Source organism: Malus domestica, chromosome 05 (assembly GCF_042453785.1).
Source record: "Malus domestica chromosome 05, GDT2T_hap1".
Lineage (NCBI taxonomy): Eukaryota > Viridiplantae > Streptophyta > Magnoliopsida > Rosales > Rosaceae > Malus > Malus domestica.
This window is the reverse complement of record NC_091665.1, coordinates 20105664-20132450: the sequence shown is the minus strand read 5'-3', so window position 1 is coordinate 20132450 and position 26787 is coordinate 20105664. Positions and strand designations below refer to the sequence as shown.

Genomic DNA, 26787 nt, shown 5'->3' with positions numbered 1-26787 from the left:
TCTTGTGTATGTTGATGACTTGATCATCACCGGAGATAATCCTGAAGAAATCAAAGAACTCAAGCATTCTCTTCAGCAACGCTTTGCAATAAAAGATCTTGGTGTACTGAGATACTTCCTTGGCATCGAAATGGCTACCTCTCACAAGGGCTTATTCCTTAACCAGCGCAAATATGTTCTTGATCTCCTTAAGGAAGCAAACATGAGTGATGCTAAACCGGTCCCTACACCTCTCGACATTAAACTTAAGCTCAGCTTAGAGGGTCAACCTCTTCCGAACATAAGCTATTATCAGCGGTTGGTTGGTAAGTTGATATATCTGACCATCACAAGGCCCGACATTACCTATGCTGTCAGTATTGTTAGCCAATTTATGCACTCTCCCACGATGGAACACTTTAACCTAGTCAAAAGGATACTTCGGTATCTAAAAGGTTCTGTGGGACGTGGTATAATCATGAAGAATAATGCAAGCACTCAGATTACAGGTTATTGTGATGCAGATTGGGCTGGCAATTCCATTGATTGTAAGTCTACAATGGGATATTGCACGTTTGTGGGAAGCAACCTTGTCTCATGGAAAAGCAAAAAACAGACTGTCGTTGCAAGATCCAGTGCTGAGGCAGAATATCGGGCCATGGCATCTACTGCGTGTGAACTAATTTGGCTCAAAGGTTTACTGTGTGACTTAGGTGTTTTCAATCATCAATCCATGTCTCTTTTATGTGACAATCAGGCTGCAATGCACATTGCTTCCAACCCAGTTTTTCACGAGAGAACCAAGCACATTGAAGTCGATTGTCACTATGTTCGTACACAAGTTCAATCTCAGGTTATCCAAACGCATTTTGTGAGGAGCTTGGATCAACTTGCGGACCTATTCACCAAATCCTTGTCCTCTCATCAATTTCAGCTTCTCCTTGTCAAGCTTGGATCCATCAACCTTTTGGATCCAGCTTGAGGGGGAGTATTGAAGGAAGGACCTCCGGTTACTTATGACTACTCTTCATTAGGGTTTTATCTAGTTAATAGCTGTCTATTTTCTTCTTGATCTTATCATCTTGTGTAAGGGTCTTATCTCCTCATTTCAAGGAAGATTAGTGTGGCCCTATGCCGGCTGCTTTGCATGATTTAAGGAGATAGTGTGGCTGATTAGTGTGGCTCCCTATGTCTCAATTAGCTGTCTTGCATGATTTAAGGAGATTAGTGTGGCATCCTATGCTGGCTGTCATGAGTGTTGAGTGCAGTTTGCAACTCACTCAAACTCTTCTATATATTTTGTGTAACCTTTGGATGCTTGTTAATATAATGAAAACCACAAACTTCAACACACGCATTATTTTTGAAGAAAATATATGTACCTAGTATCCAACATACTTTCATACTGCGTATACTCCATATCAAATATTATATGAGCAAAAGTGCTATTGTTCTGTCATTCAAACCGAAAAACCTCACTCTTGCGTAATTATGTGTTAATATTTTTCTTATCACTTTGCCGCTTTTCACTACTACACTGAAATTTTTGTAACATTAGAATTGTGATACATTATCATTTGAAATCATCCCTATTTTCATATTGGTTATAAGTCATACTATAATAATGTTTTTTTAATTGATTTTCAGGTTGCCCCACTAAAAGAAAATTCTAGCTCCATCTTTGGTAACATTGTGGAAGATTCCAAAGCATTTTTGTCCACAATCACTGAAGCTACTGCTGCCTATACCACGCCAGAATAATGAAGCTGCTCACAGTCTGTCGCTCGCTATCTAGCAACTGTTTGTGGTTCGAGGAACCACCAGACGTTATCACTGATGTTCTGTTTGCTGAGTGCAATGTCTAAGTTTTTGTTGCTGTTTTGGATCATCATTTTGTACTGAACCTTATATCAATGAACTATCAATGAACTAATATCGTTGCTTTCAACCCAAAAAAAAAAAAACACTTGCTTCTCTTTAAATTCGAGTTAGTTGCTTCTTGCCTTGAAATTGATCATCCGTGTACCTACAGACCTATATATTGGCAGATTAGCATGGGACCGTGTAGTGCAATTGTAGCTTCATATTTGAATCGTTGTCCATATGATATGAATATACATACTGGGACATAAGCATTAAGGGTTACGCTCTATTAAATCAATGTTTATAGCAATAATAAAGGCATAAGAAATCGATATTTAAACTTCAATGTTCTGATGATTTTTTTTTTATTTTAACAAGCGATATTATATAGGGGTGGTTCGGTATGTGATCTCAAACCAAAAATGGAATCCTGAATTCCAAATCGAAAATTTTCAGGATAGGAATTTGAAGACCAATACCAAACAAAAATTTCAGTATTCCCAATTTTCGGGATTCCCAAAATATTTTCGGTATTTTGAGACGGTTTGGTATTCCTACATTTCATACAAATTGAAATAGCAATCATCCATACCAAGTTAAATTAACATGCAACCAAAATAAAATAAGTAACAAATCCAAAAGCAAAAAAATAATTTACAAACTAAATATGTTTGAAAACTGTAACATCCCACATCGTCCAGGAGAGTGGATCTTGTAAGCCTTATATGTATATTCTCATATCTACCTAACACGAGGCTTTTTGAGAGCTCACTGGCTTCAGGTTCCATCGGAACTTCGAAGTTAAGCGAGTTCGCGCGAGAGCAATCCCATGATGGATGACCCACTAGGAAGTTCTCGTGTGAGTTCTCAGAAACAAAACCGTGAGGGCGTGGTCGGGGCCCAAAACAGACAATATCGTGCTACGGTGGAGTCGAGCCTAGGATGTGGTGGGGGCCTGGGTCGAGATGTGACAATTTGGTATCAGAGCCAATCCCTGGCCGGATATGTGCCGAGGAGGACGTCGGAGCCCTAAGGGGGGTGAATTGTAACATCCCACATTGCCCACGAAAGTGGATCATGTAAGCCTTATATGCATATTCCCATCTCTACCTAGCACAAGATTTTTTGGGAACGCACTGGTTTCGGGTTCCATCGGAACTTCGAAGTTAAGCGAGTTCACGCGAGAGCAATCTCATGATGGGTGACCCATTGGGAAGTTCTCGTGTGAGTTTCCAGAAATAAAACCGTGAAGGCGTGGTCGGGGCCCAAAGCGGGCAATATCGTGCTACGGCGGAGTCAAGCGTAGGATGTGGTGGGGGCCCGAGCCAGGATGTGACAAAAACTAACAATTCAATTTTTTGTTTTCGTGTTGAAGAATTAGACACATTTGTCGGAGGTTCGTGCCAGCAGATTAAAGAAACAGAAAATATCTCAGTAAAAAATGATTCACATTCCTTGAATAATTACACAGTACAATTGAGTATATATAGGTAGAAACCTAATGCATTAATACTCTTAATACCCTTAGCTCCTATAACTAATTACAGAAAAACCACAACTGAAGTGTAACAATTTTAGCTAACTAACAGCTTGCTGATCTCTTTTAGTATCTGCCTTAATACTCCCCCGCAAGCTGAGTGTGGGATCAACCATGGAACCAAGGGGAAGCTTGGATTTAAGATAACGGAACCGACTGGTGGACAAAGACTTGGTGTGAATATCAGCCAATTGATCTTGACTACAGATAAACTAAACTTTGAGAAGCTTAGCCAAGACTAATTCACGAATGTAGTGATAGTCGATTTCAATATGTTTAGTCCGGGCATGAAACACCGGATTAGAAGCTAGAGAGATGGCAGAAATGTTGTCACACCAGAGAGTGGGAACGTGGGAAAGAGAGAAGTTAATATCACGGAAAATTTTACAGATCCATGTAATTTCAGTAACAGTGTGAGCTAGAGAGCGATATTCAGCTTCAGTAGAGGAACGGGCAACAGTAGGTTGTTTCTTGGCACTCCAACTGATAAGATTGGAACCCCAAAAAACACAATAACCACTGGTGGAACGACGATCAAAGGGACAACCTGCCCAGTCTGCATCGGAGAAGGCAGTGAGGTTGAGAGAACCCTTTTTGAACCAAAGGCCTTCAGATATAGTACCTTTGAGATAGCGAAGAACACGTTTTGCAGCCTGCAAGTGTTGATCCCGAGGAGCATACATGAACTGGCAGATTTGATTGACTGCAAACGAGAGGTCAGGACGAGTCCATGTTAAGTATTGCAGACCACCAACAATAGACCTGTACTCAGTGGGATTGGAAAGAAGAGGACCCGTGTGATCAAGTTTGGTGGAACCAAGAGGAGTGCAGCAAGGCTTAGCACCATCCATGTTAGTTTTACGCAGAAGATCCAGTAAGTATATGGTTTGGTGAAGAAAGAGACCTTCAGCAGACCGATGAACCTTTAATCCCAGAAAATAGTGCAAGGGACCAAGATCTTTAACTAGAAAAGAGTACTGAGCTTGTGAATGAACTGAGTACACGCAGAAGAATTGGGGCCGGTGACTAAGATGTCATCGACGTAAACAAGAACAATAACCGGAGATGGACCGTTAAGAACAAATAATGACGCATCAAAAGAAGATTGCACAAATCCAAATTGAAGGAGAGCTTGAAAAAGTTTGTCAAACCAAGCACGGGGAGCCTGTTTGAGGCCATACAGAGATTTGCGCAATTGACAGACATGGTGAGGCTTGCTAGGATCAATGAAGCCAGGGGGTTGCTGCATGTACACAAATTCCTTTAAATCCCCATGAAGAAAAGCGTTACTGATATCTAATTGGTTCAAAAACCAATTAAACTGCACGACAAGGGATAGAAGGACACGAATGGTGACTGGTTTAGCCACAGGACTAAAGGTCTCTTGAAAATCAATGCCTTCTTGTTGGTGAAACCCCTTGGCAACCAAGCGGGCTTTAAATCTTTCAACAGTACCATCAGACTTCTTCTTTACCCGAAAGACCCACTTGCAACCGACAACATTGTGAGTAGGAGAATGAGGTACTAACGTCCAGGTGCCTGTAGATTGCAAGGCATTAAATTCATCTTGCATAGCCGAGCGCCAATGAATGTGTTTAGATGCTTGGAGATAAGTAGTGGGGACAACATCAATATCCAATGGAAGGGGATGCTTGGTAGCTGCATAAACTTTAGGCTTGTATATTCCAGCTTTGGAACGAGTCACCATGGGATGAATATTACTGGGAGGTACTTGCGATGAGGAAGAACTGGACGAGGCAGGATGCGAGACGGCACCGAGAAGATCAGAAGAAGGATGAGGTAGGGATGCGGCAATAATGGATTCGGAAGATGGAGAGGTGGAGGAGAGTCTCGAAACTGGAACATAGAAATGTAAATCCATAGAAGAAGAAGAAGTAGAGTCTTGGATTGCAGCAGCAGGTGGAGAGATTGTGTGAAATGGATAAGCAGTTTCATCAAACTGCACATGGCGAGAGATATATATCCGTCCAGTTTGAGGATCAAGACATCGGTAGCCTTTGTGTTGTAAACTGTACCCCAGAAAAATGCAACTTTTACTTTTAGGATCCAACTTGGAATGAACATAAGGCTTAAGCCATAGGAAACAACGACAGCCAAAGACCTTCAATCGGGAGTAATCAGGAGGTTTGTGAAAGAGTATTTCCCAAGGAGATTGAGATAGTCCAGAAATTGGCAACCGATTGATAAGATACACAGCTATGGAGAATGCTTCCACCCAATGAATATGAGGAACATGAGATGCAACAAGTAAAGTACGAGTAGTCTCCACAATATGGCGATGCTTCCTTTCGGCACAACCATTCTGTTCAGGGGTATGAGGACAACGTAATTGGTGGACAATACCATGAGAACGAAGAAATGACCGAAATAGAGTACTAGTAAATTCACCCCCAGAATCTGAGCGGACAATTTTGATTTTATTATCAAGTAAGGTCTCTACATACTGTTTGAATACAACGAAAGTAGAATAGGCATCAGACTTGGCCTTTAAAGGAAACAACCAACTATAACGACTATAGTCATCAACTAACAACATGTAATACTTGAAACCACGAGGTGAGATAACACTGGTAGGACCCCAAAGATCACAATGAAGCAGTTGAAGACTGTGACTGGTAGTAGAACTTGCAGATCCAAATGGAAGTTTATGGTTCTTAGCTAGAGCACAGTCTGAGCAGAAGAAATCCACAGTGGTTTTGCCGAGTACAGCAAGATTATTTCTGGAGAGAACTCTTCGAAACAGTGAAGACGATGGATGACCCAGTCTGCGATGCCAAATCTTCAGAGGAGCTTTAACACTAAGGAAAGCGGATGGTGAAGTTGATGGTGAAGGAAGGACAGTGGTATTGAAACCGTGGAGGGGATAAAACCCATCTTCAACTCGGCCCCGCAAAAGCGTCTTCCCCGAAGCACGATCCTTTACAGTAGATCCATCAGGGTCAAGAGTTATAGAACAATCATTGTCTTTGAGAAATTGATAAGCAGACAGTAAATTGTGCTTTATATGTGGAACATGTAGTACATTACTCAACGTGAAGGCAGTATGAGGAGTATGTAAATATGAAGAACCAACATTTTTAATGCACAAACCTTTACCATCTCCGACGTAGACCTTGTCTTCACCAGTGTAGGGAGAGGAGACAGAAAGATTAGCAATATCATTGGTAATATGTGATGTGGCTCCAGAGTCCAGTAGCCAAGAGGGAGAGGGTTTGAAAGAATAATGAGCACATAAAGCAGCAAGTTTGGCAGGTGGTACCCTGCCAAAGATGTCAGGATTCATTCTGTCAAAGCAGTCAATAGCTTCGTGGCTAGTGGAACCACAAATTTGACATTGAGTCTTGGTGCCAGAAGAGGAGGAAAAGCCGGAATAATTGGACTTAGAGCCGTGAAGATAATTCTGAGAACCACGAGGATTGCCATTAAAAGAGCCACGATTGGTATTGCGATTGCGATTGCCTCTGTTGAAGGTGCGATTCTGTCTCCCACGATTAGAGTTGTAACGGAAAGAAGATTGGAGTGGTGGAGGATATGCAGGCGTAGGCAATAAAGGAGCCTGAGACTGAGCAGAGAAGACCTGAAATGGCTCAGTAACAGAAGAAGAACCAGTGTGTTTGCGACGAGCTATGGATAACTCTTTTGTAAGTAGCAGGCCATGTAATTCATCAAGAGAGGTAGAAGACAATCGAAGCATTATTGAGTCAATGAAAGACTTGAATTCATCAGGGAGACCATGAAGTGTCGCTGCAATTAGGTCTCGATCAGAGATAGGAGCACCAGCGGCAGTGAGAGAATCAGAAATTTCCTTGATTTGTTGAAGATACTCAGAGATCGATTGATGACCTTTCTGAATAGAGTGCAGACGGGAGCGAAGCTGATGAACATGCGCATCAGAGACGCCACCAAAACGTTGTTCAAGTTTCTGCCAGAGCTCTCGAGATGTAGACACTCCAACCGTGAAGGGAATAAGATCTTCAGAGAGTGTCGAGTTCAACCAGATCAACAGATTTTGATCTTTCTCAAACCACTGCTCAAATTCTGGATTCACAGAGCGATCAGGGAGAAGAGGAGCCGGACATGGCTCAGTACCATCAATGAGACCAAGAAGCTTGTAGCGACGCAGAATAGGAGCAAACAAGGCACGCCATGGGAGATAGTTGGTGCGCTTGAGCTTGATAGGAACCATACTGCCGATGTTCTGAATCATAAGAGACAGATACGAATTTTGGGGATTAGGGTTTGGTAATGGTGGTGACGCCATCGGAGATGAAGATTCAGAGGTGGATGCCAGGATGAAAAGTAACAGAAATTACAGATCGAAGACAGAGATCGATCGAGAAATTGGAAGAAATCGATCAAGAAATCGATCAAGACGAAGAGCGGAAGAAGATCGAGGCGGTGGGTAAGGGAGAGCCGTGAGGCGGTTGGCAACTTGATACCATAAAGAAACAGAAAATATCTCAGTAAAAAATGATTCACATTCCTTGAATAATTACACAGTACAATTGAGTATATATAGGTAGAAACCTGATGCATTAATACTCTTAATACCCTTAGCTCCTATAACTAATTACAGAAAAACCACAACTGAAGTGTAACAATTTTAGCTAACTAACAGCTTGCTGATCTCTTTTAGTATCTGCCTTAATACAGATGTGATGATAAAGGGGCTATGGTTACTACCTGTAGACCACACCAATTATATTGCTACTAGTAGTTAGCAACAATTCAAATGTATAATATATATATATATATATATATATATATATATATATATTATTTATTTTCGGTTTAGCATGGGATTACCAAAAGATGGAGTAGGCAATACCAAATCTCGTACCAAAATTTTGGGATCAGTTCGGTATTTCATCTAGAAAATTTCGGAAATTTTGGTTTGGGGATTGGGATTTTTTTTGGTTTGGTTCGGGATTTTTGGGATTTTTCCCAGTCCTATTATCTACACTAAGGGAGAGGGGTTGGGCTTAGCCTCACGCTAGTGATAATATGTTTCAAATTCGCCTTTGGCGAAAATCGAATATAAGACTTCTTACTTACACGTGAGAAAGAATACCACTAAATCGTAGTACTAAGTGGCCTAAGACCCCTTATTGACAAGTGAAGAGAAATAATACTAGATTGTAGTACTAAGTGGCATGTCCTGATGATTAAATAGATGTATTTGAGGGTTTTTGGTTAGTCTTCCCTACAATTTATCGTTAAGAAACAGCTCATTATGAGTTTATCTTATGTGAAATTTTCAGTTTTACGACGGTTACAAACTTGAGAAATTTGGATAATTAGCCATATTTTGTACCACTAAATGATTTTTAGCCTACTTTTTATTATTCTTACAAATTTAACCAAAAATTCATACAAAAGTTATAAATTGCCTCCTCTCCTCTCCCTTGTCTCTTCCCCCTCTTTCCTAGCTCTCACACCACCCGTCTCTTCTCCCAAATCCACCACCACTACCGCACCCACTACGACTGATGCCAGTCTCAGGTATTGAATTATGGACTGCAAATTCTTTCATTCTCCCATCTTCCCTATACGGCCTTACGACTACTCTTTAACATTCATGGATATCACAAAAACCTTCTTTTCCGGAAGCTCGTATTCGATTATTTAAAATTGGATTTGTAGCATCTTGACAAGCCTGGGAAAGCCTTCTATGTAGTAAGGTCGATTTATGCGAAAAAGGAAACATATGCTTACATTGCTAACACCAGACAATAATGGGGCAATCTTCTCGCTACTCCTTTTGTTTTTCTACATATTTTTTCATTCCAACGCACATATTGCCTTGCATCAGTTTTGAGAGCCTAACTGGATTTGGGAGCAGAAACGGTGTGGTGGTGGGGCTGTGGTGGACTGGTGGGAGTCAAAGAGAGGGGGAAGAGAGTCAAAGATACAAGGGAGAAGGGAGGGGTAATGTAGAACTTTTGCATGCATTTTTGGTTAAATTTGTAAGAATAATAAAAAGTAGGCTACAAATCATTTTGTGGTACAAAATATGGTTAGTTATCCAAATTCCCCTACAAACTTTTACCACATCCAAAAATGAGCGCAAGCAAACAGCCCCTAACCAAGTCTTCTTCACATCCGAGTTCCCAGACTCAGAAAAACGCACGTTGTTTTTCAGAAAAGAAGGTTCGGAAGGAAAGCACACAAAGCCCTTTACTTGTTAGTCCCTGTTTGGTCTGTCCTTGTTATAACAAGAACAGAAATATCTCCCAAATTGAAAACACAAACCAAAAGCACCAAAAAACACACTACAACTCTCACAGGGTCCATCCAACCTCGCCCACGCTCGACTCAGGTGCTCTCTCTCTCTCTCTCTCTCTCTCTCTCTCATCCTTCTTTGGTCAATTTGCTTCTTGGGTTTTCAATTCACTCCAAAATCTCAACTGGGCTTCTTTCATTTAGTAAATTGTTGCTCAAATCTGTTAATTTTGTTTGCGTTTTTGCTTCTGCTAATATTTCTTGCTACATTTTGAATTTCAGGAAGATATTGTGATCTATATAATGTTTTTTTTTTTTTTTTTTTTTTGTAATTTTTTGTGAGCTCTTGAATGGTCAACGTTTGGTTCCCAATGATTTCTTTCTTTCTAATTTTAGTAATTTGATCAAAATTTTATATCCCTTATTCAATTTGATTGAGAAATTGGGAAATTTGCTTCTGATGCTGTAATTCTGGTGAATATACAGGTGAAAGCATTGTCTGAAAATTACGGTTTTAGGTTTTCGATTGAAGATCATGTGTTCTGTGATCTGGGTTTTGTTGGAGAATTCGAGGATTCGATGAGGATCTGGTTTTGGTGAATTCTGGGAAGTGGAGTGGGGGGAAAATGGTGCCCAATCAGAGCTATTCTCGTATCGACACTTTGGAGCTGAAAGCTCTAATTATCCAAAAGATTGGGCATCAGAGAGCTGGCAAATACTTTGATCTGATGAGAAGATTGTTTAGTTCGAAGATTAGTAAGTGCGAATTTGACAAGTTTTGCAATCGGATTATTGGGAGGGAAAATGCCAATCTTCATAACCTGCTTATTAAGTCAATCCTCAAGAATGCCTGCCTCGCGAAAGTTCCGCCCTTGACCAGTGTTCGGAAAAAGGGAAGTACCCGTAATGTTAAAGTAGCAAATGGTTATCAGAAGGATGGTCTTCACTCGATTAATGCAGATGCATTTTCTCCATCCCCTCACAATATCCTGTCTCCAGTTAATCGAGAACGCAAGTTTCAGGACCGCCCAAGTCCTTTGAGGCCAAATGGAAAGTCCCAACATTTTTCCAAAGCACAAGAGCAGCAAAGTGCTACTGAATTGCTTTCTCTTGGAAGCAGGCCGCCTGTTGAAGTTGCCTCTGTAGAAGATGGAGAAGAGGTCGAACAGGATGCAGGAAGCCCTGCTATTCAAAGTAGAAGCCCAGTAACAGCTCCTCTCGGAATATATTTGGGTGGATCACGTAAAGCTCTTCCTAATGTATCAGTATGTAGCACTTACCACCCTTTGACCTGTCAAAACAGTGGTGAGCTACCTGATGCCAGATCATTAAGAAGTCGTTTGGAGCGGAAGTTGGAGAAGGAGGGTATTACTGTCGCTGTAGACTGTGCTAACCTCTTGAATAATGGATTGGATGCTTATCTGAAGAGGTTAATGGAACCTTGTATTCGGCTAGCCGGGACAAGACATGGCAGTGATCACTTAAAACAACTAGGTGGTTCATATCCGTACAACAGTGGTTCAAATGGAATGTCGATTGGGAGACATATGCAAAGAGAAACAAAATCTACTTATGCAACCATGTCAGATTTTTCTGCATCAGTGGAGCTAAATCCCAAAATGCTTGGTGTAGATTGGCCCATACAGCTCGAGAAGATTGTCTTGCGTGCATCTGAAGAGTGAGCAAAACCTTATACACAATCAGCAATTGATGAGATCGTGAGCCATGAAATTGCACCCTCATTTACTTACAGTTCAGTGTTTAGAGTCAATTCTTTAACCTTATCGACTTTTAGCCTTTGCCTGTTTACGGAGTTTTTGAAGCATTGGAATAGGGAATAAGTTGTAGATTATGTGAGAAATTTTGGGTTTAGGTTGCGTTTAGATGTAGGCTTGATAATTGTTGGGGCATGTTAATATGATAGTATGTAAACTTTTCGATACAAGCAGGACATCAAAAGTGTGAAGAATTTTTCGCACAATTCTTCAACGGAAAATGTTTCAGCTCCCTTGTTTATTATTACCATGTTATGAGAAAATGCGTTATTCAGCGTTCAAATTATTGCGGTTGGAAAAATAACATACTACATAATTTACTTTTCTTGCTTATGTTTTTTTAACTTGTGTTTTTGATTAATCTCAACTTGAGTTTGTATCGCATTAATCTCAACCAAGGTTGAATTAATCCGACCATGTAGGTTACGTAGTTCTTACTTCTATGTCCATTGCTGCTTGGTCAAACTTGTATCATTGCTCCTCTCAGCTTTTCAGCAAGGCTCTTCATCGGCATTGCGTTGGTTGAGGGATTGCTTCAATTTCTTCTTCTCGAGGAATGCTCATCGAAAAGTGATTGCAAGCTCGTTGTGTTTTGTAGCAGGTGAGGTTTTGAATATCAAGCATATTAAACTGTTCGAAGTAAGCTGTAACATCACTGGTAGCTCATGATTCGTTGCCTTATATATAAATCATGCATCTCTTTGAATGTGTTGCTTAGAAACCATGTTTCCCAACTCAGATTATGGGACCTTTCCCTTCGAAGGCCCTTCTTAATTCTTAGGAATGAATATCTGCTGTCTATGATGATTAATCTGATCTATGCTAAGATCTTCTGGTTATCTGTTTGTTTGTTATTTAGAAGAACTTTTCGACAACAAAATCGGGTAAGAATCCATCTGCTATCTGAATCTTCTGTCCTGTGGTCATTCCACGTCTGTATAGGCACTGTCTTTCTTCTCTAAACTTGTATCGCACTGTCGATTTGCTTCTAAATTTTTATTTTGTCGAGTTTCCTCCTTGAACTATATGGTTAATTCCCCCCCTCCGCTCATGTTTAATCACATTCTATCCAATTTTCCGTGAAAAAAGGTCACATGCCGGTCATAGGTGTTATTTTTGCTTTCTTAATGTTCTCTGTTAGTCCATCTAGTTTTGCGTCTAAAAAAGTCTCGTGTTGGTTATAAAAGTTATTTGTTATGTTTTCTCTCTCGAAATGCAACAATCTCAACGAAAGTTGGATAATATGTGGGAATACATGACTGTAGAGGGGAAATATGTCTAAAAAACTTAAGAAATCGGTTGTGGCTTCAATGCTACTATCATTCCCGTGTCATTCAATGCCACGTAGTATCGAAGAAATTTCCAAGGGAATCAGCAGTAGACTACGAGTTAAGCAGAGGAAACGGCAATATTATCATTACTTGGTCTCCATATCTTCCCATCTCATTCCATTAACCCCATGGTTTTAGTTTTACAGTCCTGAAAGCAAATCTGCTGAGGACTGTATTCAGGTTTTGGGTTTCTTTTAGCTCCAGTTGTATGAAGAATCAGAAACTCACCAAAGACCAACCGGAAAAACGCCTTTCGTTATGTCTGTCGACCTGTTCTGAAAACCTTTAATTGCTTGCCCTAGATCCTTGTCATGCATAATATCAGCTGACAGAGCGGGAAGACGGGTCCCTTCCACAACTGAAGAAAAACAAATGTAATGTCCAACCGAAGTTTTGAATCCTACAGTCGTTTGTTTCAGACCAAACAAACTCGTAATTGATACTTCCACCGTCTTCAACAACCTACTGCTTTATACAAAACCCTCAAAGTTTCCCAACAACATAAATACATAATGTCTGAATGTTTTACACGTATGGTGAAAAACACGATCTAAATGTAATTACCAATGAATCTAATTCATAAATAGTGTAGCTCATTCTAGAATTCATAAAGAGAGCGAGATTCATGGCCTGCGCTTCAACCATGGTTCGGCTGTGGATGTCATGCCTGCGTTTCTGCAAAGGCATCCAGAAGGTTCACCGTGTAAGGCATCACAAGCAACTTCCAAGCAGGGTTTGTTGAGACATGTCTAAATCTTGAAGATGAGACTAGTAAAAAGAATAGGCGCCTACAGTCAATCAGCTAGGACGTTGTGCCTGCTTTCTCCAGGCCTGCCATGTACGTGATGTAAATGGTCCACAGATACGAAAATCCATTGCTCACTAATGGCTGTTCAATATGTGAGCATCAGAAACAAAGTTCACAAGTTAGTTTCCAGATCCAGTCAAATATGCAGGTTTAACCCGTGTTTTGTATTCTCAATTTCACGTAAATCCAAAATCCAAAAAAAATTTGATAAAGGCCAAGACAAAAGAAAGACTTCCACGTACCTGTAAATGGACAGGAATGAATCTGAATGTGATAAAATCACATATTGGCCAGTACATAACGCCATTTAACAATGTAGGGAACAAGTCTCGCTGTAGGCGGGCAACAATTTCTCCACCATTTTCACCTGGAATTGGCAATCATGGTAACAGCTTATTAGACCATATGACATTAATATGAAGCACCAACGGTATCACACATCTCTCTGCAGACACAACTTCACTCTAATTTGCAAACTTCACACAGGTAAATTTCTTAATCAGCAACTAAAGGTTTTCTTTGAAGAATCAATTAACATAGAGAGGTGTTTATACACATTCATTATGCATCAAAGTCTTGCCTACAAACAGGGGTTGTGTCCCCAAAGTTTCAAATGTCGAAAATCTCAAGATTGAAACTCAGTACATCTAGACCATTTTTATAGTCAACTATAACTGGACTTGCACAATATGTTTACAAAAATCCGGTACTTTCAGTTTCAGCATCCTATGATGAACTCTTCATGAAAGTGATGCTCAAGTATATGAACCGGAGAGCCAATTACCAAAGGAACTTGCTACTACGAAGTGTAGCAGGCTCAATCACGATTTTGTCACCGAATAAAATCTAAAAGAACCTAGTTCACAATCATTGACAAATTAGTCTTAAGTTCCACCTAATTCAACCCCGGAAGCTTCAACTTTCCTAAACAAAATTATACCCAAAATTTAACACACCACACACCATTCATCATAAACACTTGCAAAAATACAATATTTCGACAAAATCAAACATACAAGCATCATTCATCATAAAAATTGTGTCATTAAGAGAGAAGCTTTATGCATACCTTGTAGACAAGCATTCAAGGAGAAGAAAGCAAACGTCATTGTAGGTCCAAAAAGCACCTGCCCCATTGCCATTTTCTTCAATGTCGAAAACATATCCCGTTTTGGGTAAGATTTCGACATGAAATTGAACCAGAAATGCAGCGACGGACCCAAAACCAGCATCCCATATCCAGCCATGCGCGCAGTCCTTACAAGATCATAAGATTCTGAAAGGGATGATTTTGCTAATGTCTGATAAAGATCATTACTTCATTAGATACAAGAGCCAAACTGACGAAATGGGTAACTACAAAATTCCCAAAAGTGAAGATATAACTACAGTTCGACCCACCTGGGAGGACAAATCGGCGGCGGTGTAAATAAGCGCCGCGGTGACACTCTTGGTCAAAACGGGGCGGGACTGGATCATACCCAGGTACCATCCCACGAACCCAAGCTTGGAGACCGACGGCGCTTCGACGGAGGACTTGGCGGAGGAGAAGGCGGAGGAGAAGACAGAGGGGGACAGGTCGTAGTCTCTGGCTTTGCGGAAGACATGAGGGAAGCGGAGGTAGGCTTTGGAGTGGGTTTGCGTTTGGGTTTGGAGCAGCTTCGGGTCTCCGATCGGGTCGGTGATGTAGTTCTTCTGTAACAGGCGGGTGAGGTTGGTGCTCCGGCGTAAAGCGGCCGTCATGGTGGCGGATGTTGGTTTTTTTGGCCGCGGAGCCTGTGGAGCTGAGACGTGGGGGTTTTAGGGAGAGAGGGGGTTTTAACAAAAAGGGAAGAGGGACGTGTGGGGAGTTATATAGGGAGTGACGTTTTGGTAAATTTGTTGGCAAGTTTGGGGAGTTTGTTTTAAATATTAGAAATTATTTGGGTTCAAATTTCAATTCTGTTTGCTCGACTCTATAAATCAAGTTTGTACTCGCCTTCCTGGCCTAGAGTTTTATTTTTATTATTATTATTTTTTTGTATTTTTATGAACATTGTGCAATATTATGTTGATGTACATTTGTGATTCTCCCTCATTGTCAAACTTCTTCCACTCTTTTAGTGATTGGAGAAACTGCTTAAGAATATGTAAATGTTTATGAGATTTGAGAGTGGATATGAGTAGACTTGTTCTTTCATTGGGGCGAGCTAAACTTTTTAAGTAATACGTTTAGTGATTGAATTAAGCTGATTATGAAAAACAATTTTAATTTACGATGAAATAGAAAAATTCTAGTCAATCTTGATTCGATGTTTTGAATATAAGATATAGTTACGATATTTATTAAGAATAAATATAAAAACACTTCTAAAATAAATTATTACTTTTTTATTATCGAAAACCCCGCAAGACAAAATATAATTTTCACATCATGTAAATTTTAAGTCAATGATAAATCATATTGGTAAATGTTCAAATTATTTGCACCCAGAAAATATTATGGCCTCTCTTTGGTCATTCATGAAACGTAACAGTTGTTCACCCACCTATCCACCCTTAAATGGGGCTAACTCCTCGTTATCTCCTCAATTTAAAAAAACAAAAAACAAACCAAGCATGCATTCTTCTCGCGGACTCCCTCCTAGCTCTAGCTTCCAAAATTCCCAATTAGTTATTTGTATCTCAATGATCTGATACCTCCAATGGGTGGAGGAGGTGGATGTGGACATGGAGGACGAGAGGGAGGAAGCTTTTGATGAGGCGGTGGGAATTCTTGAAGCAGAGCGAGCAAGAAGGGAGTCGGCAAGATATTTAGTCAACAAAGAATGACAGAGACAAACGATAATGAAGGAGTTAATTCAAGAGAGTAAATATTTTAGTAAATTTGATTGTAAATAAGGATTTTGGCAAATACGATTAGCAGAAGAATCAATTGAGTGTACATCTTTTACTTGTCCAGAATGACATTTTGAGTGGCTAGTTATGTCATTTGGACTTAAAAATGCTCCTTCAATCTTTCAAAGAAAGATTGATCAAATTTTCAAAAAATATGATAATTTTTGTAGTGTTTATGTAGATGATATTTTAGTACATAGTAAAAATAAAAATGAACATAGGAACTATTTAGAGATAGTATTACAAGAATTTATCAATAATGGAATTGTGATTAGCAAAAATAAAATAGCATTAAAAAAGTAAGATATAGAATTTTTAGGAATGTATATCAAGTCAGGTACAATACAATTACAAGATCATATAGCCAAAACGGTGTTAGAATTTCCAAACAAATTAGAAGATAAGAAACAGTTACAAGCATTTTTAGGATTGTTAAATTATGCAAGAAATTTAATCCCTGATTTAGGAAGAAAAATAGCAGTATTACATAGTAAAACTAGCAAAATAGGACAAAAATATTGTAATAGTGAAGATATTAAATTAGTTCAAAATATAAAAGAAGAAATTACTAAACTTAAGCCATTAACATTACCATTAGATGATAGTTACAAGATAGTTGAAACAGATGCTTCATCCTTAGGATGGGTAGGTATATTATACCAGAAAAAGCATAAGGAGTCTCCAAAGTCTGATGAGCAAGTTTGTAGATATTCATCAGGAAAATTTAGTGATGTACAGTCAAGATTACCATCAACAGATTTAGAAATTTTAGGAATAATTAACTCACTTGAAGTATTCTCTTTATTTTTACATAATGAAGTATTTACAATTAGAACAGATTGTCAAAATATAGTTTCTCATTATAACAAGATACATGCTAATAAACAGGCAGACCGAAGATGGGTTAATTTTGTTGATTCAATTACAGGAAATGATTTTAAACCAATTTTTGAACATATAAAAGGTAATGACAATACATTAGCCGATATCTTATCAAGATTAATTTGTTGAACATGTATGGAATATCGTGGACCATCATCCTCAAATAGCACAAGACCACAAGGCAGAAAAGCACATTTCAGTAGCATAATGATGCACCATCAACCTCCACCATTTAGTGGATTCCAAAATAGCATAAGCAGACCAGCATCACCACCAGTACCTACTTTCAACTTTAATGGCAATATTGTTGAAGGAATCAGAAATCCAACTCTGAGATATAGGTCAAGAGCACCAGGACTTTCTGATAGGCAACATGTTCTCTTAGATAATTTTTGGAATATCCAAATCAAACAACCAAGCATGAGGCTAGGTCATGAAAAATTAATTAGAGCCTTAGAACAAGAGTTTGATAGTTTTAACTTCAATTTCCATCAAAGCCAGCAATATATTCATTCTCTTGAACACAAACTCCAAGCCATTTCTAGAGACAATGAGTCATTACTTAGTAAGTTTACCAAAATGAACCAAGAACTTCAATCTCTTAGAATGCAGCAAAAGGCAAGTGACACCTTGAAAAGAAAATTGAAAATAGGTTTAGAAATTGATCAAACATAAGAATAAAGGAAAAGAGGTTATTGAACCCATAGAACAAAAGGCTAATGAGCCCATAGAAGAAATTAAGATTGAGCTCTTAGAAGAAGACATTGAAATGGAGCAACATCAAAATAATGAGCAGCATCAGATTCTGAGTGACAAAGAAAAACAAGAAAAATATGAAAGTTTTCTTAGGAATATATCTTCAGACTTAATATTAGATGATATTTTATTAAAAGAAATTTCAAAAGAAAAATTAAGAATAATGCCACTAGATATGCAAAATGAGATCCTGAGCAGAGCATCAAAGTCCATGAAAGAGTTACAATTATAGTTACAATGCACTTTGTATTAGTCCATCTTTGATCTAAAACCAATGATGGATATTATTACAAAGATGTATCCACCATGTCTTTGTGATAGTACAGAGAATTGTATTTGTAAACTAAAGGTTAACATAGCTGTGGGCATGATTAACATGAGAGATTTTATACCATGACATTTTAGTTATGAGCATCAGAAAAAGCATAATGTTGTAGAAGTTACCCCAGCCTTACTATTAGAGTTTGGCTATCTTGATAAAATATTCATTAACCATATCTCCCAATTAGAAAGATGGAAAGAAATTTGCATAAGTTTTATTAGTAGTCCTCCAGATTGGTATGTACATATGCATAAGGAGAAAGCTAGGCATATAAATATGATTAATGAAAAGTCATTTAGAATATCCCCTATCTCCTCACATAGGTGAACTCCTTCATATGAAAATATTCTAAAATTTCGAAGGATCCAAATGCTAGCCTTAGATGATTTTGAAGATTTTAGGTATGATATGGTATTAGTAGCAGAAGAAGAAAAAATGTATATTTACAGCAAGACAATGATCAATTATCAGCCCTATTGGAAGCCTTAAAATTTCAAAGAAGAAACATCAGAAATGTACTACAAAGTAAAAGAAGATAGAGAGAGAGAGATGCAGAGCTGGTAGAAGGAAATGAACAGTACTGGAACCATTTGACAGAAGAAGAGCTACATAACATCGACAATATGATGGAAGCTTGAAGAGCTGGCAACAAATTAGCAAAAGTAGCATAAGATGAATAGCATTATGCAAAATAATGTATTGTTACACAAAAATATCAACATCATTGTGGACCCCGCTACAATAATGAAATAGCAACAATAATGAAATAATGGCATAAAAGTAAATAAAGAAAAGAGTTTGACCCATTATAGACTTTTCATACATAAAATGTTCTTTTGATTAAGAATGAATAGTGGAAAGTCTTTTTTATTAGAACTCCATTTTTTATGTACAATATGAATTACTGTGTTATTATATTACTTATTCATATCGTTTTGCATTTTGAACTAGCAATGACACGAGATGAATATAAATTGGTAAATCCGAACACAACCCATGTGGCTCATCCAGCTCTTGCTTAGGGTGAAAATTATGAGGACAAGATTTTGTTACCCTAATACAAGCAATATTGAGGAAGAAACATTTGAACTTAGGACTTACAATGTAAGAAAGAATATTCTTAACCAACTAAGCTACAAACCTTGCCAAAACGCTTTTAAACAATACAAGTATTGGTTTTTGTATTATATAGCCTCAGCAGCTGCTTTGCTTTACAGAAACTCTGCCAAAAGTTATACTGTGGCTTCGTACAAATGAATACGAGGGATAATAGTGATGGTTCCAATCTCACAATCATTTTATTTTTGCTTGCAATTGTGTTTTCTTTCATATCCATACATTAAGGGTGTACTGTTTTCAGATACATAACATAATTAGAGATACGATGCTGCTTCTTTATCATACAATGTTTACTGTCTCTTTAACGGATGATCTGCGAATTCCATCCTCTTCTTCAGCACCCAAAGTCGTAGGATACCAGCCCTTTCAGCTCGGGGCCGTTAAGTTTGTTGTTTTCAAAACTGAAACAGAACATCAGGATGCAAACACGTTAGAACTAGCAAGATTCGTAAATGAGTAATTTAGTTTCTGAAAAGAACTTGATATAACTACTTCTGTAAAATAATCTTGAGTGGAGTTTGAGATTTTAGTTTATGAGTATTCATTCAAATCATCATGCTTACCACACTCCAGACTCACTCTAAGACTAACTATCGATTAGCGATATAAATATATAACTGCAACATTAAAATTATCCAAACTCATTAAGACCATGTCTAGGCGAGCGTTTACCATCTATCTGGTCTCATTATCTTGGACCTGAATGCGATGGCCATGGTTTTAATGTATATTTGGTTTTCTCAGAGAGCATCTAAAATGCGTAATGCTTATTAGACACACAACACATTTTCAATGGCCACATTCGACGAAGGCTGAAGCAATAGCCTCCCCCGGATGGCTAAACCTATCATATCAACCAACTATGAAACTCAAAACTCATTTATAAATACTTTGTTTCTTCAGGCAATGATTGGTTCCTGTAAGTTAGCAAAATGGAAGCAACAAGCAATGTTAGGTCACTTTGTTATGTAACCCGGTGCCTACTGCACATGATTGAGAGGATCAAAGCTAGGAGAGTGACAGAAGTGATACCTTTCCGTTGGGAAAGCCCCAAATGGACCATCAACTGGAATTGTTCCGCACAGATCGTTGTTAGAAACATCACTGCCACAATAAAATCGCATAAGAAAACTGCTAGTAAGACAGTACATACCAAACAAATCATCTTAGAAACAACAATATACTCAGACTTCAGATTTTTCGTTTCCAGTTCTCTGAAAATTAGGACTTACAAAACTTTGAGGTCAGAGAGGCCAACGAGTTTCCTCGGGATAGATCCCGTTAGTTTGTTGTTGTTAAGCCGCCTGCGTATCAATTTAATCATATTCAATACAAATTAGTTACAATCTGTGAAAGACAGTCAATGTTGAAAAGTTATGGAAACTCGATCTAAAAGTACTTACAGAAATCTGAGTGACTTCAAATTGGCGAAAGATTTCGGGATTTCTCCTTCAAACCTGTTGTCATACAAATCCATGCTAACAAGGCTTTTCAAGCTCCCCAACTCCTCTGGGATTTTACCACTTATGTCGTTTCTATAAAGTTCCCTGAAATTAAAAAAAAATCACTCAATCAATTCTGACTTCTCCAATATGTTCATCAAGTCAAAATTTGATCAATCTTTTTTCCACAATCACTTAATCAGGTTTAATAAGTGAAATTTCTACAATTCTAAAAGTTCAAAACAGTACAAACATGGAAACTTTTTCTTTCCTAGATTTTCTGAGCAACCAAACACAGCATAAGAAAAAACTTGGTATGAGAAGAGGAAGCATACAAGTACTGCAGGTGCTTCAGCTGCCCAAGTTCTGGCCCCAAACTCCCAGAAATGTTAGAGTTGCCCAAATCCCTGAAATCCAAAACAAGAAAGTTAATCAAGCCAATTAAAAAAAAAAACCCAAATCATGAAATCAAAATTTAAACAAACCCAGAAAAAAAGATTTAAGAAACTAATAATCTTACAATCGGATGACATGGTTGTTGGAGTCACAGGTAACGTGGAACCAGGTGCAGGGATTGACCAGCGTTGGATCCCAGCTCTGCAGAACGTTGTTGACATCGTTGAATCTGCTTCTCAGAGCATGCAAAGCATTTCCTGAAAGAAAATTAAATCAGAAAAATACCAGGAAAAGAAATTGGAAGGTGAAAACTGACATGGGTTTTGGGGAATCATCCCGGATTCTGTCCCCTTAGAGTTTCTCAGCAACCAAACAGAGATTAACCCAGTGGGGGAAAAGGTGGGAAATTTGAAACGCAGAAGAGATATTATGAGATGGGTAGGAGGAGGAAGTACCTTCGGAGTTTGTGGAGAGCGCAGGAGAGAGAAAGAAGAGGAAGGTGAGAGAGAAAGGTAGTAAGGAGAGAGGAGCCATTGGAGAGAAATGAAAAAGCAGAGGAAATGGGAAGAGAGCTTTGAGAGGCAAGTAAACAAAACGAAAACAAAGAGAAAGAAGAGGAAGTGGGTTTGGTTCCAAAAGTAGTCAAGTCAAATATGATTTGTGGTGTGCGCTATGACTAGTATTATAATACTGTTTAAAGTCTTTTACAATTTTAGACTAGTAACATAGAGGTTCTGAGTTAGATTTTCATGTAACGAAATATCATTCGAGTCACGCTACGTGTAATTTTTGAAGAGATCATAAGAGATTTTACAAATGTGTAAAATTTTACGAATGAACCAGCTCATAACATAATCAAAATTCTTAGTTAATGAATTTTTAGTTCAGAATCAAATGACTAATAATACAAGGATCATAAATTGCAATTTATGTTATGCTATGAGCGGATTCATAGTAGAGAAACTCCCAAAAATGTGACGGGCAATTGGAAGCAAGTGGGAAACTCATGCAATGGTCATGGCTGACTTGTGTACTACTGCGAAAGTCTGTGACTTGTGGAATGGGGAAGATGAGATGTCCTTGAAAGTTTGGAAACTTTGAATGCCTTGCCTGCCGCGTTGAGTGGGGTCCACATGACGGGAATCTGGGAAATTGAGTGAGACCAAGTCCTAGCTGAGCTGGTGTCACTTTAGAAGATTAATTACATAAAATGAGTTTACCGATATTTAACGTTTTTATTGAACAATGCATCATTATGTATAAGCTTTTCTTCGCATAAAAATACATTATTAAACCGAATGTCACGTAAGATTAGATGCTGTACTTCTTCGCATCTTCTCTGGGAAGAACCCTTATTGACAAGGGTGTGCGAACATAGGCTCTATTTAATTTTGTTGGTTGTTTTTATTTGATAAATAAAAATGCTCTGTAAAAAGTTAAAAGGTTGTGTAAAAATCAGTTTTCTATTGAAATCACAGTTTGAAGACTTTCTATTTCTAGTACGCAATGGTGTGTATAGTTGAATATTTGTTTATTGGATCATTGACCGCACATCTAATTACTCCATTGCATCATTTTGAAGTGCTTTTAGATGAAGCATTTTTTTTTGTTCCAAAATCACTAAAGTTTTTTTTTCGAGATTTATTTGTATTTTTACTAATAATTTATTCTAAAAACATTTTCAACCGAAGAGCTTTTAGCAATTGTAAAAACACTTTCAAATGAATTAGTACAATTTTGCACAATTCAATATATATAAAGAAAAAATTAAACACACGCAAATGTAAAAGCATAAGCAGAAACTGTAATTTGAAGATAATTAGAAATAACTAGTTTCAACAGACACTTCAAGTATATTCCTTTTCCTTTTTGAGTAACTATATTTTTGAATGCTACATAACCCAAATTTACTATATTTGTCCACCTCTTTCACGTAAGAATCTCTTTACAAAAATAGAAATGTGACTTTCACGCAATTTTTTACACACGTTTTTTTACTTAAGCCATCGGATTGAATATATCAAACGGAAGCATTAAACAAAGGTGTGTAAGAGGCTAAAAAGGTGTCCAAAAATCATTTCCCTTCTTACGTCATGTTAACTTTCGCGTCACAAGTGTATACACTATATGTTGATATCAGTTTTGTTCTCTTAGATCTCATGGTTTAAGAAGATTGTAATCACCCACTGTTTGATCCTCATAATAGGTGATAATTTAACTGTCGTACTTTCTTCTCTATCGTGGGATTAAACTAAAGGAGAATGAGCACATTTTTTTGGACGAAAGGGTCTAAGATGGACACAATGTGTTTTATATGCTCATTATCTTGACCGGCTAGAAAAATGAATTCCACTGTGAGAATTTGGAAAGAAAGAAAAAGATAATCGAGTTATAAAGCATTTTCCTTTTATAATTTATGGGTCACAAACTTAGAATATGTCTTTAAATAGCATATGATTTTAAGGACCAGTGTCCTTCCAGAAACACCTCTTCACTCAAAGGCTTGAGTAGAGTTGGACATTTCGTCTTTATTTGTTGGTTTGGTACTGCCCCTTGTTTTGAGCAAAGTTCCAATAAGTTTGCCTGACCATGAGGTAAGGTGGGTGGTTTCAAAGACTGCCCTAAACCCTATTAGTGCGTTCAGTCAGATTGACCAACAATATAAATGTACCACTCCGTGTGACGGACACATTGAAAAACCTCTCACAACAAGGACCACAAGAGCTAGCTTCAGCCGCATTTGAGACAAACGGACACAACCATCTATTTTTATGGGTCCGACGGGTTCCCCATAGAAAACGGGGTATTGACAAAATACAATATGATCAATGACTATGAGATGCATGGTCTCAGCCAGGATAATCAATGTGATCTAACCACAAGGAATCATCAATGTGATCTCTTCTCTCTACCATGTTTTCCTTTTTTGGTCCTCCAATTATGTCACTCCTCAGCTTTAGTACTACCAAATTAGGGGGTCAAATGATCACGTTAGGTGTAGTAAATGATCGGAACGTACCGAAAAATTTGACAAAATCACCAAATTGGGCCACATTGTGTAATTAAAGTAAAATTCAAATGAAAAAGAAATAAACAAAAGTGAAACTTGAATAGTTACTAACACTATATCTAGTGATATTTCTTTTAAAATAGAAGTTTTTAATGTTCGACTCTTGTAGTTTGTGCTTTTAATTTAGGAAGTTTTAACGAAACATTCTCATGGTTGTAGTGCTGGTGTGATGGGCCTTTTCACTTTTTTTTTCTCTTTGGGCTGGTCTTGCTGAATCTGTAATTAGGGTTTTGGCCCAAAAAGGGTAGAAGATGGAAATTTTCAGCTACAGAGAAAAATGGAGGAGGAGCCGAGGAGGGAGGGAAAGCACATAAACTAGAGACTGTTTCGTCGTATCAAGTTCTGATTGAAGCTTTCAGTCTCACCCAATTATACAGGTAACACCAAATTTCGAACAATTTGTCTGAAATTTTAATTGAGAAGACGCATTTGGGGTTTTTTTTTTCCTAAAGTTTATGAATTTATTCTATGGTGATTCAGTTCACTATAGCGTAGTTGTACGATTAATTGATTCGGAAAAGCCATACACTTTTAACTACAGATTGAAATTTCATGCTGGTTTGGTTCAATCCAGATGCTCAAATTGTTTTGCATTTGATTTTTTTTTCTGGGTTTTTTTTTATCAGTGCATTTGCATATCTAATTCAGCTTCAATTTCCTTCATTCTTTATGTTTTGGTTTGTGGGTATTTTGCAGGTACTGGGTATTTTTTCGGTTTTTTGTTTTTTGACATGGCTGAGAGACAAGTGGTAGATCAGCAGCAGCAAAGTGATGCACAGATGCAATCTCCAACGGCTCCGAGGGAAGACATGGTTTCGTGTGTAATGGCGCTGGAGGCTGCTTTGCTTCCATGCTTGCCTGCTAAGGAGCTTCAAGCGATTGACCGCTCTCCCCTCCCCTCTCATCAGAGTTAGTACCAATCCCTAGCTCTACATGTCTTCTGAGGGTTTTTTCAAGCTATGTTGATTAAATGTATCTTTTTGGGTGCATTCATATTCGTTTCGATTGAATGTTTTAGCTCACTTTTACATTGATCAGCTTGGTGGTGATGTCTCAGGTCCGAATCAGATAACATCCAATGCGTTTTGTTGGCCCTAGGGGAGAATATTGTATATATATTAATATTAACATTAAACTGGTTAAACACACTAGGGTTTGGAGTTATTTGCATCAGCTTTGGCATAAGTTATATTGCAACAGAGGAGTTGGGTGATTGGAAGAGAAGGATAGGTAGTTTATTCAAATTTGTGATGCATGGAGAACAATTGTTTGCTTGAAGACTCTTATTTTGTTTACGATTTAAGAACCATGGTTGAAATCAAATCTCAGATAACCAAGTGTCAGCGTTTGCTTTTTAGTTGGAAATAGCAGTGGAGGAAGAACGAAGTTGAAGATGGCATAATATAATTGTACTGGGTAGTAAAATTCATTCATGAGTGCCACAAGAGCTTCAATTCATATCTTATGATGGAAAAATTAGGTTCAGGAATACTGTCTGTACTTGAGATCCTTCTCTCGATGAAACTCTCTGTTCCTTTAATCTGATATTGTGTTGTTTCAGAATTATTCGTTATGGTTTTCGGTAAATCATGTGTACCCACCTAAAAAAAGTCATCTTTTTCATTGGCTACAAAATCCATGGATCTTTAATTTTACTTTTGTAACCAGGTTGACATGACCTGATGTTTGAGGTGCAAGTAGTCAAATGCATAAGGAGAGTTTGTTATTTCATCCATTTTATCGAACCTTATGACTGTCACTCTCTCTAAATTAGTGAACGAAGTTGAAGAGTCTTTTCTAATCCACACTAAATGACGGTGCACCAAGTTTATTACCTTTCTCTTTTGCATTTCTCCTAATGGTGTTTATTTTGCCACTCCAGTTGATGTGGAGAGGCATGCCAGAGACTTCATGGAAGCTGCCAAAAAGCTTCAACTGTACTTCATCGGTCTGCAACGTGAGGATCAGCCAACGAAGGCTGAGCAACTAAGAAAGGTCATCTACAGACCATGTTGTTTAGCTTGTTGTTAGACTACCGATCAATGTTTCCTTAATGTACGTGCATTTTCATTTTTGCAGGAGATTGATGCAATGGAAGAGGAGTTGAGGATAAAGACTGAGATTATTAAGAAGCATGAAAGGTTGATCCAAGGGTGGAAAAAGGAGCTCAAAGACCAATTGGACAAGCACAACACTGAGCTTGAGAGGGTCTAGTGACTCGAGCAATACAATGGTAGTAATCTAACGGAATTCCGTTTGTTGGTCGATCATTTGGTAGCATCCGTAATGACCATCTCTCTGTGTTTCTTTAACATCTTTTGTAATTCAACTGTATCGTGTACAAATTATGATCAGTAAAGATTAAAAATGTTGATTCTACTGTCCAT

At 38.2% G+C, this 26787-nt stretch overlaps 4 protein-coding genes across 4 annotated transcripts; 2 read left to right on the top strand and 2 right to left on the bottom strand.

The window, feature by feature from the left end:
• The first annotated feature begins 9504 nt into the window (after positions 1 to 9504).
• LOC103409343 (uncharacterized) lies at positions 9505 to 11680 on the top strand. The gene is made up of 2 exons (XM_008348151.4): positions 9505 to 9719; positions 10109 to 11680. The coding sequence occupies exon 2, from the start codon at positions 10249 to 10251 to the stop codon at positions 11302 to 11304; it is 1056 nt and encodes a 351-aa protein (XP_008346373.3). The 5' UTR covers positions 9505 to 9719; positions 10109 to 10248; the 3' UTR covers positions 11305 to 11680.
• A 1501-nt stretch (positions 11681 to 13181) lies between these two features.
• Positions 13182 to 15388, bottom strand: LOC103436393 (protein SYM1). The gene is made up of 4 exons (XM_008374821.4): positions 14938 to 15388; positions 14606 to 14837; positions 13779 to 13903; positions 13182 to 13617 (listed from the first exon to the last, which is right to left on the bottom strand). Exons 1-4 carry the CDS (start codon positions 15277 to 15279, stop codon positions 13531 to 13533), a joined length of 786 nt encoding a protein of 261 aa, XP_008373043.3. The 5' UTR covers positions 15280 to 15388; the 3' UTR covers positions 13182 to 13530.
• Positions 15389 to 19527: 4139 nt separating this feature from the next.
• Positions 19528 to 22245, bottom strand: LOC103436392 (leucine-rich repeat protein 2-like). Its single transcript, XM_008374820.4, has 7 exons — positions 21786 to 22245; positions 21455 to 21587; positions 21270 to 21341; positions 20896 to 21039; positions 20725 to 20796; positions 20525 to 20596; positions 19528 to 19893 (listed from the first exon to the last, which is right to left on the bottom strand). Exons 1-7 carry the CDS (start codon positions 21862 to 21864, stop codon positions 19827 to 19829), a joined length of 639 nt encoding a protein of 212 aa, XP_008373042.3. The 5' UTR covers positions 21865 to 22245; the 3' UTR covers positions 19528 to 19826.
• Positions 22246 to 24487: 2242 nt separating this feature from the next.
• LOC103436391 (mediator of RNA polymerase II transcription subunit 28) lies at positions 24488 to 26784 on the top strand. The gene is made up of 4 exons (XM_008374819.4): positions 24488 to 24777; positions 25097 to 25309; positions 26283 to 26395; positions 26480 to 26784. The coding sequence occupies exons 2-4, from the start codon at positions 25132 to 25134 to the stop codon at positions 26612 to 26614; spliced, it is 426 nt and encodes a 141-aa protein (XP_008373041.1). The 5' UTR covers positions 24488 to 24777; positions 25097 to 25131; the 3' UTR covers positions 26615 to 26784.
• Positions 26785 to 26787: the final 3 nt, after the last annotated feature.

Bases quoted from the DNA above. Each gene is read 5' to 3' on its own strand.
- LOC103409343 (XM_008348151.4), top strand. From the start codon at position 10,249: ATGGTGCCCAATCAGAGCTATTCTCGTATCGACACTTTGGAGCTGAAA.
- LOC103436393 (XM_008374821.4), bottom strand. From the start codon at position 15,279: ATGACGGCCGCTTTACGCCGGAGCACCAACCTCACCCGCCTGTTACAG. The intron at 13,904-14,605 runs GTATGCATAAAG...TGCCAATTCCAG, and splicing joins CTTGAATGCTTGTCTACAAG to GTGAAAATGGTGGAGAAATT. The intron at 13,618-13,778 runs GTACGTGGAAGT...CATATTGAACAG, and splicing joins TCATTCCTGTCCATTTACAG to CCATTAGTGAGCAATGGATT.
- LOC103436392 (XM_008374820.4), bottom strand. From the start codon at position 21,864: ATGGCTCCTCTCTCCTTACTACCTTTCTCTCTCACCTTCCTCTTCTTT. The intron at 21,588-21,785 runs GTACTTCCTCCT...ATTTTCTTTCAG, and splicing joins GCTCTCCACAAACTCCGAAG to GAAATGCTTTGCATGCTCTG. The intron at 21,342-21,454 runs GTAAGATTATTA...TTTGGATTTCAG, and splicing joins AACAACCATGTCATCCGATT to GGATTTGGGCAACTCTAACA.
- LOC103436391 (XM_008374819.4), top strand. From the start codon at position 25,132: ATGGCTGAGAGACAAGTGGTAGATCAGCAGCAGCAAAGTGATGCACAG. The intron at 25,310-26,282 runs GTTAGTACCAAT...TTGCCACTCCAG, and splicing joins TCCCCTCCCCTCTCATCAGA to TTGATGTGGAGAGGCATGCC. The intron at 26,396-26,479 runs GTCATCTACAGA...TCATTTTTGCAG, and splicing joins AGGCTGAGCAACTAAGAAAG to GAGATTGATGCAATGGAAGA.